Here is an 11,837-nt window from a genome sequence, read left to right as displayed (position 1 = left end):
CTTCTCCCTGTCACTGGCAATGTGCCCCATTAAGGTGCAAACTACACATTACACACAGCTGTATGCAACTTCACTCCATTTTCCTTGAAACGAAGAGCAGCTATAAGCAGCTTCAGTCTGTGGAAAGTAGAAGACTTGCATGGAAGGGTTTTGTCTACGCTGGAGCAAAATGTGGACTTGTATCTACCTGCCCGTCTCCTCAATTATCCAGGAATTGAAATTCCTGGGTGTCTCAGATTTTCCAAGCCCTGCATATAAGGGATGGGGGGAAATGCAGGACAACTATGGGATAGAGAAGCTGCTACTGCATTGAGCAGAGAGGCAGGTGCAAATCTGTATTTTGCTCTGGTACAGAGAAACCCATAGCTGCCTTCAGGCTGTCAGTATTTTGCAGAAGGGATTCTAGTAGAAAAACTTGTCCACTTTTTAATGACAGTGTTTTTAACTGACTTTTAGCGATTAGGAAAGTGATGAGGAAACGCACTGAAAAGTGTGGGGTGAACAAATCATTAAGGGGGGGAGAGAGAGAGATGTAAGCACAACAAAAGCAAATCAAGATAAATGTCCACTGTTGAGTAACCTCAAGAACAAATGCTTAATAGACACGGAATATAGTTTAACCTCTGCGTAAATTTTGTGCAAGTCGATCAGGACAAATGCTGATGGAAATAAACTTTCTTTCAGAAAAGCAGCTGGGGGTGGATTTTGAGCAGGTAAAAGCTGCATCTTCTCAAATGTGCATATGTTTACCCCCTCAGCTGAGCATATGAACTCTTGAAAAGTGACCCATTTTTGTTGGGATACCTGTTTTCACCCACGATGCACTTTCAAAAAATGGCAGGGATTAACTCGTTCTTAGCCTTTGTGGATTATTTGTTTATATTTATATCCCGCCTTCCCTTCATGGAATTAACTCCGCCCCCTCCCCTCCTTTCCATTATTTCAAGTCCCAATGCTGTATCCAACAAGTGTCCATCCCATTCTTCTCTCTCACAGAGCACCCCTAACCTCTTTCCTCAATACTGGACCCGCACGGGATGAATATAGCACGCCTTTTAAACAGCGAAGAGATCTTTTTTACTCCATTTGCAAACACTTAGGGCTTGAAACTTCGCTCTTAAGAAAAGGCTTTTGGCTGTTTCTTAAATGCCCACAACGTCTCGTGGGTGGCGCGTGTGAGAGGATATGAGAGAGGGTGGGGAGGCTTAAAAATCCCCGACAGATTCTAACTTATGAAATCGCCCAGCGTGGCCACATTTCTGCCTACATCACCCTCCCACCCTCGACAAGAGAGCGAGACAGCCAGAAAAAGAGAGCGAGCGAGCGAGCGAGCTGCCAGCATCTCTCGGCTGCCAAGGAGCGCGAAGCTGCTGCGCCCTCCTGAAGGGAGGAGAGGGAGAGGCGGCGGCGAAGTTAAAACAGGGACGCGTCCGCAGTCTCTCGCTCCCCTCCCGCGCGTGTGGACGGACTGAGAGCCAGGCAGCCTCGGGGCCAACGCAGCCCTCAGCCCCGCGCGCGCCAACGCCACCCTCCCGCTCCCTCTTCCCGCCCTCTCCTCCGCGCCCTCAGCCAGCGAGGAAGAGGAGCGGAGCCAAAAGGAGCGAGAGCTTTTGCCCCTCGACTCAGCGCCAGCGCGGAAAGCAGCACACGTTCGGCTCCTCCACTGGGTGCTTTCCCGCCTTGGCTCTGTTATTGTTGTTGTTGCAGCTGCTGCTGCTCTGCCTCCAAAGAACCGCCGCCTGCGGGGCTGCTGCTCCGGGAGTGAGCGCGCACTCGCTCCTCGCTCGCTCGCTCTCTTGCTCGCGGCTCCCGGGGATTTATTAAATGCGCGTCGCGGAGTTCGCCATTCAGAACGGACTAATCTAGCTGCATGGGAGGAGATGAATGTGGCGGGGAAGCCGTCTCCTCAGCCACAGCTCGAGCGCCCGGACAGCCTCCTCGTCCCCACTTGGGCAAGTACACAATCCTTTCAAACCAGCCTCCTTCTTTCCCTCTTTCTTTTGTATTATTATTATTATTATTATTATTATTATTATTATTATTATTATTATTATTATTATTTTTTTTTATTGTTATTATTATTCCCGGAACTTGAAGAAAGTTGCGCGAGGGGGACGGATACGCGACGTGTCCAAGAGCGCAGAGAGTTGGCCGGCGTTTCTTTCTTGTGGCGTTTTTTATTTCTCATTTGTGGCTCAGGGTTAAGGTGGGAGCTCCTTCCCCCGCTCCCCATGCGAAGGAAACAAAGCTTCCCGTTGTGGTACATTATAGGGAGCATCAGCAATGTGCATGTTGGGTTCCTCTCACAAGAGAGACAAGAGGAAGAAAAGTTGGAGGCTTGGAAGAGGTCTTCTTCCTTGGGTCGCTCCCGGTTCCAACTGGACCCGGCGCGCGGTTGCGCGTATCTTTCCTCGGACGTAGAACTCGAGGGAGGATCCTGAGAGCGTGCAAGAAGCAGAGCGCGGGGTGGGGGGGGGGGAGAGGGATGAGTTAACCCTTTCCTCTCTGATCTACGCTCTCCGCTCTTAACTCTTATCCCCGAGCCGCCTCTGCGTGGCTGATGATGAGAGGGCAATCAGCATGGGTGTAGCCAGGATTTATGTTGGGGGGTGGGGGCAGGCTTCATGTTGGAGTGGGGGTGGGGAGAACCTCAGTTAGTTATTTTTATTGATTTACTTAATTTAGGAGGGGGCAAGTGCCTCCCTGCCCACCCCTTGGCTACCCCCACGACATTCAGCCTCAAAATCATTTTGCATTATGTAGTTTTGAGCCACTGCATGGGTGCAGCTCAGCATATTTAGGTTGCAATCATGGGCAATCATGGGGGTGCGGGGTAGGGTGCAGGGGTCAGCTGTCACTCCCGCCCCCAGTGAATAAATAAATAAAAATAACTATAAGTAGAAACTGTAGAAAGATTTTGACAGATTTTTCTGAGTGCTTTTGGGGGGGGGTCTAAAGAAATAATTTGAAATAACTGTTGCTTAGACATTTCATTCCGAGTCTGTTAGACAGAACCAGACAGAGGATGGTGACAGTTGGGTGTTTTGCGCCCACAACATAAATCCTGGCTACCTGCCCCCCCCATAGCTATCAACTTTTTCCTTTTTTTAAAGGGAAATTTCCTTGTTCTGAATAGGATTCCTCTCAAGAAAGGGAAAAAGTTGACAGCTATGGTCTCTCCTCCCCCCCTTACATAAGTCCTGGCTACAGTCCTGTCCACAAGAATACCTGGAAGCAAGCCCTGTTGAACTTAATGGGTTTTACTTCTGAGTAGACCTGAAGAGGATGGTCCTGCTCCTTCGGAGGTCACTCCCATTGGCTCCAGTGATGCTTGTTCCTAATAACAGCACAAGCGTAACCATGGCTGCTCAGAAGTAAATCCTATTTTATTAAACGGAGCTTACTTCCAGATAAGTGGGGTGATGATTGCAGTCTTAGTTGAATGAGTTCCTCTCTTTAAAACAACAACAACAACAACAACAACAACCTGTATATCAGCCTTTCAAATGCAGTTCATTTTTAGCTCTCTGCTTCCTTACACCCTCCAGTTCTTTCACAGGATGTGCAGCTTCTCATGATTTTTGAATAGTGGTAGGGAGAATAAGTGGGATGAAGAAAAGGATGGGGGTTTTTTTGGTCATATGATATTCCCTTATGGTTTACTCCTGTGCATTTGGAGCAAAGTGAAAGAGAATCCATATTCAGGTCAAATTGCTGGTGAAATGATCTCTCCTGCCCCATACATACAACTCTTCAAAATAATCGATATATCTCTTTTACTCAAATAAAAAGTTTTAAAATTCTAGACAGTAAAATTGAATGATGAGTAAATAGATGGGGAAGACAGAGCCCCCTTAACAAGTACAGTGGTACTTCGGTTTACGAACTTAATCCGTTCCGAAAGTCTGTTCTTAAACCAAAACCATTCGTAAACCGAGGTGTGCTTTCCCTAATGAGGCCTCCCGCCGCCGGTATCCTCCAAGGTAAAGTTCTCAAACCGGGACCCTATTTCTGGTTTTGCAGAGTTTGTAAACCGAATCGTTCTTAAACCGGACTGTTCTTAAACTGAGGTACCACTGTAGTTTAGATATATTAGTTCCACAATAGCACAGTAGGATGCACTTAGTCAATTGATTTGATTAGGGTCTAAGTAGTCATAACCCTACCATCATCTGTGTCTCTGGCTCGAACTGTAATAATTAGTTTTTGGAATTGTCAGTGTTCCATGTACTGTTGGCCGGTTGTGGCAACTTTTTGGACCATAATTCTGAAATTGCAGAGGAGTATCACTTAGGAATGTAGGAAGCTGCCTTATACCAAATCAGACTATTTGTTTATTACTTCCATATTGTCTACTCTAACTGGCAATGGCTTTCCCAAGTTCTTAGGTAAAGATCTTTTCCATCACCTCTTCCCTGATCTTTTTAGTGAACATGCAACACATGCTACTGAGCCAATGCTGCAGGAACCAATTCCTAAAGATGCCTCATCTGTTCTGAGACAGCATGTCTCTATCCAGATACTGTATCCCATTCCCCAACACACTTAGACCATTAGTTTGTTGAATGAACAGTATTGTTTGGCTTAAAACTAGAGAGACATAGGGTCCAAAGTGAGCTACATCAGAATTATCTCTAGAAGAATTGGATGATCATAGTAAGTCATAGAATCAGTGAAATAACTGAAATCAATGGACCTGCTCTGATCACAAGTGAATGTTGGATATCACCCAATATCTCTAGGTTCTATATGACATTTGTTTTATGTGTTATGGCATGATGGCTCAGTTCAGTGATCAGTGGTTTTGATTGTGCCCTGTGCAGGAAATATGAGATAGGCACTGTTAGCTGCAAAGTGTTGGGAGGATTCCATATGCTGTTGCTCACATTTGTTATTTTATTATTTATCAGATCAGTCACTAAGGTAAAATTAGTCCATTAAGCCTTGGCACTGAAAATTTTTTAATAGAGCAAGCTGTATGGGCTACTTTAAATAAAAGGAGTATGCCCTGGTTCAAGGATTCTGACCTTGGTTAATCATAAGACAAAACCACCATGTTGTGATGTCCGCATTAAAATTCTTTACAAGCAAAATGCTCTGTTTATTTATTGATAACAATACTTTGACTTGATTTAATGTTACTATGTGTCCAAATCCATGAAAGTAGTTATGTGTTCTTCAGTGTCTATTTTTGTTTCAGCTATGTTAAAAGGAACTTTGCATGTACCCATCAGATGTCACAGGAACATATCATAGATTCCTATCACTATTCTTTTTAAAGTGACTAAATATTGCACTGCTAGTAGCAAGACTTATAACAAATGCAGTGCATGATGTTCGCTAGATATAGATGAAAATAGTAATTACTCCCTTTATCACTCTTAATTATTGTTGTTTGAAGTTAATTGCCTGCTTGCCTTGTCAGCTTTTCAAATATGTCAATTTTTGAAAAAGCAAGTTGCTCTTTAAACGCCATGCTAATATTTTCTGCAAACAGAGCTATTCTTACCTACTTGACATTCAGCAAGATGGGAATTTTTGAATTATTGTTAATGGAATCAGTAAATATCCTGCCATCTTTTATAAGCTTCATTAACTTTATAAAGTCAAGAAAAGCATGAATGGAAAATGTGTGTGTATGTGCATGCATATGTGTATATATTATATATATTCAATTTATATATTGCCCGTCCTCCTGGAGGAGCCCAGAGTTTTTTAAAACCTGGTGCCCTTCAGCTGTTTTGGATTACAAACCACATCAGCCAGCTAACACCAAAAAATTAGGAAGGCATCAGTTTGGTGAAGGTATGCCCTGAAAAGTGTTTCTGTTGTGTTTAAAGTGGGTGTAGATTTATGAATCTTTCTTGATTTTCATATGTGTAGAAGACTGGTGAATAGATCCTGTATGGAATGTAAAAATATGCAAAATAGTCATGGAAGAGTCCATTAGGCAACACTGTGGAAGAGTAAAGTACATGCCTTCTTAACTATTAAAAATAGTTTTTGAAAAACATGTTCTCGTTGTGGGTGTGCCTAAACAGACTGTTGGTTCTAGAGAGTGACTTACATAAAATCTCTTCTTGTACAATTCCTAGGGCTCAGTTTGATTCAGGGCTTGGGCATTTACATACAGTAGAATGCTAATATGTTTACATGAATGAGACTCTTGCAGTTTTGCTAACACCTTTCCCCATACGTTACAGCTGTTATCTACAGAAAAGTACAGAATAGCATCAGCTCAACCTAAAGTTTTGTCTGTATTGGGCAAAATGTTTATTTTATTTATTCATTCCAAAGCATTTCTAAACTGCTTAATATTTAAATTGGTTAGTATCGTACAGAAATACAAACACTAGAACAGTACGACCAAAGTCAGAAATTTAGTGATAACAGAGCCCAATCTTATATGTCAGGGAATACTTGGAGGAAAAAGATGTCTTAACAATGCATCTGAAGTAATTGATAGATGAGACTTCAAGTCTGGCAGGGGGAAGGGCATTCCAGAGTACAGAGGCAATGACAGAAAATGCCCATTTCCATGTGATCACCCTGGATATTCTGTAGGGTATAATGCCACAAGTAAAATTTCCCCAGATGATCCAAGTGACCTTGCAGGGGTATACAGGGACAGGCGCTGTTGCGGGTAGTCTGGTCTTGAGTTGTTCAGGGCTTTGTATGTGAGTAACAAATCTTCAACATAGCCCAGTAGCTAATCAGCAGCTAGTTCTGATCTCTCAGCAATATGGTCCTCCACTCAACAATCTGGCCTCAGTGTTCTGCAACAGCTGCGTTTTCCAGAGCACTTTCAGGTGAACCCCTACAAAGACCTGGGATAGCTCAGTTGGTAGAGCATGAGACTCTTAATCTCAGGGTTCTGGGTTCAAAACCCACATTGGGCAAAAGATTCTTGCATTTCAGAGGTTTTGACTAGGTGACCAGGTAACTCTACAATTTTTATGATTCTAAGACCGCATTACTCTACTCCAGTCCAGTGGGGAGGTTACTAATATATGAATCATATTGGCAAAACAAGCCCTGTCCAGGAAAGGGCATAGTTGGTGAACTGATCTTGTTTGATAATAAGTACGAACTATTAACCTGTTGCTTCAGGGGCAATGCAATCATGTCAGGAGCTTGTAGAGTCCCCAACTCATCACAGAGTCTCCATTTTTCCAAGATCAATTCTATTTTTGGGGCCTTCATGTAGCCTAACACTGCATCCAGGTATCGGTTCAAAACAGTCTTACCTTTTCAGGCCGTTTTCACACACAGCATAAAAGCCACTTCTGGAACTATCATGTGCAAGCTGAATGCTAGTTTAGTGCTCATTTCCTTGTCATTTGCTTCCAGGGGAAAAAAAATCCCATTTGCAAATAATGTGAAAGTGTGTGCTAAACTTGGGCAATATTCCACGATTGTTCCTGAAGTGGCTTTTACATCACATGAAAGCTCAAATATAATGTGGGGGGGAAGCAGTTAGGAAAACATTGTGGAAATGAAGTAAATTGCCTTGTGAATGCAACCTCAGATGCAGCAGAGCTGGGTGTCATTACAGTGCCATGCCCCTAACATCGCAACATCCACCTCTAGTGACTTCATATAGTTGTTAAAGTAGGCTCCTGTATGCAAATATTAAATAGAATTTAAATATTTCTATATGGCACCCCATAGCACAAGTGACGGAGGTTAGATACATAATCTCTTAATGCCATTCTCTCAAATGGGCTCCATAACTAAGATTTGAACTATTGTAAAACAGTGCTGGGATGCGGGTGGTGCTGTGGGTTAAACCACAGAGCCTAGGACTTGCTGATCAGAAGGTTGGCGGTTTGAATCCCCGCAATGGGGTGAGCTCCCATTGCTTGGTCCCTGCTCCTGCCAACCTAGCAATTTGAAAGCATGTCAGAGTGCAAGTAGATAAATAGGTACCACTCTGGCGGGAAGGTAAACAGCGTTTCTGTGTGCTGCTCTGGTTCGCCAGAAGCGGCTTAGTCATGCTGGCCACATGACCCGGAAGCTGTACGCCGGCTCCCTTGGCCAATAAAGCGCGATGAGTGCCGCAACCCCAGAGTCAGCCACGACTGGACCTAATGGTCAGGGGTCCCTTTACCTTTACATTTAAAACAGTGCTACTAACTCCCAACTGATGGAGATGGTCCAGGAGGACACTGTGGTTAACGGTATTGAAAACTGCTGATAGATCAAGCAAGAGCAAAAAAAGTTGTACTCCCACTGCCCCTCTCTCGAAGAGGGTAATCCATTAGGGTGACCAAGGCTGAGTCTCTTCCAAAACTATCCCAGACTCAGATGGGTCAAGATAACCAGTTACCTCCAAGAATATAAATTGTCTATGCCCTATAGTTTTCAAGTCGTGTGACTCAAATTGGGTCTAGTAGACCCAAAGTTTTTAAAGCAATGTTGGCTAAAGTCACTTCTGGGGCACCTTTGTGAATAGCGGCCCCGAAGTTTAAGCTTCATTCGTTTCATAATGGCTCCGCCACTGGTCAGAGTGGTGTTGCACTCATGTCCAGCTTGCAGGCTTCCCACAGGCCACTGTGAGATGAAGATGCTGGACTAGATGGTCACTGCGTTAGACGAGGCTTATTTCCAGGAAAGTCTACACAATATGATTGCAGCTTGCGCCTCCCCAAATCATGCATTATCTGTGCTTCCTTTCTCCCTCTATTTTAGGATGGAAAGAGTGCTTTGGAGCCTAACCCCTTTCTTCAGCAATGAAACACTGTAGCTAATTCTCATACATGGCTTGTGGGGGATCCAGTTAAGCAGGAGATCCAGGAAGCTGTAAACCCCACTCCTACTTTATAAATATAGTAGTAACCATTTGCAGCATTGGTACACTGCTTTAGGAAAGAAAGATCCATGTGGACCTTTCCTCTGATCAAGTATTCCAAATTATGTAACAGCCCCTCTCCTCCCAATATAAATGGAAACATACAGATAAATTAGAACCTTAGGTAAATGCAATAGATATGCTTTGGCTTAAGGCACATTATTGCAGAGCTTTAAATTTGAAAGCCCTGTTCTTAAAAGTGTGAATAACAATTAGTTTTAAATGCTAGCTAATGTAGGTTGGAAATGGATGGCAATTTAGGATATTTCTTTGTGCAAGGTGAAGGTTGCTGTAGCTAGTGTTCTCTTGCAGAAATGTAGATACAGGACTGCCGGTGTCTCTGTAATCACTGACAGCCAACCCTGCTGCCTCATACACAAAAATGAAGACTGCAGGAAGCCTTTTCCCCAACAATGAGAGTTTACATTAGTCAAATCCTCAGGTTTTTGCATCTGTACAAGACCAACAGAAATGAGTACAATTTGTACAGGTTAAACTGCTGGAGGATCTAAGCAACTATTTTCATTGAATTCAACTTCAAATTAGTTTCATAATAGCTTTCTGCATGCCAGCTGAGCAAGTTCAAACCCCCTACGCCTTTCACAAGAATAAGAAAGAGCTTGCATCTCTTGCAGAGTCTGTAAAAAATGTTTCTGTTGCTGAGAGGTGGTGCAGAGTTAAGGTCTTTTGGATAAATGATATGGGAAGATACAGTTTACATCATCATCTTATATTCATTTAGGATCCATCTAATAAATACATTAAGGGGCGCGGGTGGCGCTGTGGGTTTGCATGGGCAAACATGTAAGGAGGATAACACTCTGGCTTGTTCCAAGTGTCACCTAGGCTGCAAGGTAGACTGGGATGTTCCAAGAACCAGCAGACCTGAATAGCTGGGTGGTGTGGACACTCTACTGTTAAAGAAGTACAACCTATTTTAGGAGCCGGAGCCCTCAGCGCCTGAAGACAGTAATACAACCTCTTCACACAGGAGGGAAGTTTGAATCACATGCTCTTCTAGGGCTGAGTCTTCTGAGGAGGCAGGGATCTCACAGGCTGGCCCAGAGGGCACATTCTCTCCTCCCTCAGTCTGACATGAGTGAACATCATGTAGATGAGTCCTCAAAATATAGAAATAAATCTCATCCATCCATCCTGTCCAAGCTCTTGAGCACACATCTGTCTGACCCATCACCACATGTTTTTGGTTGTTTTAGTCTTCGGTAATAGAGAGGACTCTAGGTTGACGTCCCATTTCCCCATGGGGGGGGGATGTTTTCAGCAATATGAGAAGTAGAATGTGTGGTTATTCAACTTGAGACGGCTGCACCGTCTCTCCAGCTAAGATGTTTTGAAGGTGGAGGGTGGGTGGCAGAATCTGGCCCATGTGTGACTCGTCCAGGAAGACTTTAGTGTTCCAGACTGAAGAAACTAGCCGCCGCTGCATGAAAAAACACGTTTGTTACTAATTCATTATAGCTGTTCATTATTTCTGCAGAATGGTGCATCTCTTTGCCCCATTAAATTCTGGAAATTATACCATAATCAAAAATACTTTTCAATAAGCTTTCCGTTTCTGCTTGAAGTAACTTGTGCTATGCATCTGTCTCCCTTGGCTTTATTATCTGACTGATTGTCAGGTGGTAGTATTTTTTGGTTTTTTTATGGTTTGAAAGACAATTCTGAACAGAGCCCCTGGTTTTGCTTGTTTGTTAAGAAGAAATGATTTAACCTTCAGAGGGTCCGATATGCTAGCAAAAAAACTTTCGGTAGAGTTGCATGGTTTCTAGGTGGCCCTTGGTGTCCCTTTCAACTCTATGATACTAAATTCAGTTAGCTTCCAATTAAAGACTTCTTTCTGGGCTCTTTAGGAAGCTAGTGAAATTAGCTTCATTTTTTTTCTTTTTAACTCTGATAATCCCACAACAAGCAGTACAGAATCCTGCTGTTTTGTACTTCTAGTACAAACTGCCAGGAAATCTCATCCCTTGTAGGCATTTATGATAGGTAAGTTTTTGAAACTTGGCAAACGGCAGAGTACTGGGCCCATTGTTGACCTCACTGAATTACCTTTACACCCCTAAACTCTCAGCACATCAGAAAGCTATTCCTAATTTATGGGGGTTTGTGGAATCTGACCCCAGTCTTCTGCTTCTTTGCTCCAGGTCTGTATTTTACCAGTATCGCTCAATTTGGCTTAGAGCAAACAGTGGGCTAGTAATGAGTGTCAGCAAGTGTCAAATGCCACAACTGGGACTAATATTTTATTTCATAGTAGGAAATAACTATTTTAAGTCAATTGCAGCTAACGGATTCCTAAATGATTTCTGTGAGTAAGTAGTTCAGCTAGCCAAAAGGACAATGTGAACTTTAAAAAAACAAAAACAAATGATGCTAATTTTGCCAATTAATATTTTCATATTTTGGTGTTGTTTCATAGTTGCATGCATGTCTTAATGACATTAAACAGTGCATCACAATATTGTACAATCACCTGGGGGGCAAATAAAATAGTACAATGATAAAGTATTAAAATATTGAGGATGATGATGATAATTTATTATTTATACCCCGTTCATCTGGCTGGGTTTCCCCAGCTACTCTGGGCGGCTTCCATCAGAATATTAAAATACAATGATTCATCAAATGTTAAAAGCTTCCCTAAACAGGGCTGCCTTCAGGTGTCCTCTAAAAGTCAGATAGTTGTTTATTTCTTTGACATCTGATGGGAGGGCGCTCCACAGGGGGAGCGGCACTACTGAGAAAGCCCCCTGCCTGGTTCCCTGTAACTTTGCTTCTCACAGTGAGGGAACCCCCAGAAGGCCCTTGGAGCTGGACCTAAGTGTCCGGGCTGAACGATGGGGGTGGAGACGCTCCTTCAGGTATACTGGACTGAGGCCATTTAGGGCTTTAAAGGTCAGCACCAACACTTTGTTGAGCTCAGGGGTTGCATAAATAAAGCAGCCACACATATAAAAAGCAGATA

The 11,837-nt window shown here is 43.3% G+C and overlaps 1 protein-coding gene across 3 annotated transcripts in view; it reads left to right on the top strand.

The window, feature by feature from the left end:
• Positions 1-1,270: 1,270 nt before the first annotated feature.
• SNTG2 (syntrophin gamma 2) overlaps positions 1,271-11,837 on the top strand; it is a 221,056-nt gene continuing 210,489 nt past the window's right edge. For 2 of the 3 annotated variants that reach the window (XM_081906304.1, XM_081906303.1), the window contains exon 1: positions 1,271-1,952. In XM_081906304.1, the coding sequence (XP_081762430.1) occupies positions 1,881-1,952 (72 nt within the window). In that variant the 5' untranslated portion in view covers positions 1,271-1,880. The remainder of the gene's footprint in view (positions 1,953-11,837) is intronic. The other variant, XM_081906305.1, reaches the window with a different exon arrangement.

The sequence above is a fragment of the Podarcis melisellensis genome (genome assembly GCF_964234715.1).
Source record: "Podarcis melisellensis genome assembly, chromosome: 3".
Classification (NCBI taxonomy): Eukaryota; Metazoa; Chordata; class Lepidosauria; order Squamata; family Lacertidae; genus Podarcis; species Podarcis melisellensis.
Note: the sequence above shows the minus strand (reverse complement) of the source record. Positions and strands in the feature narration are given on the sequence as shown.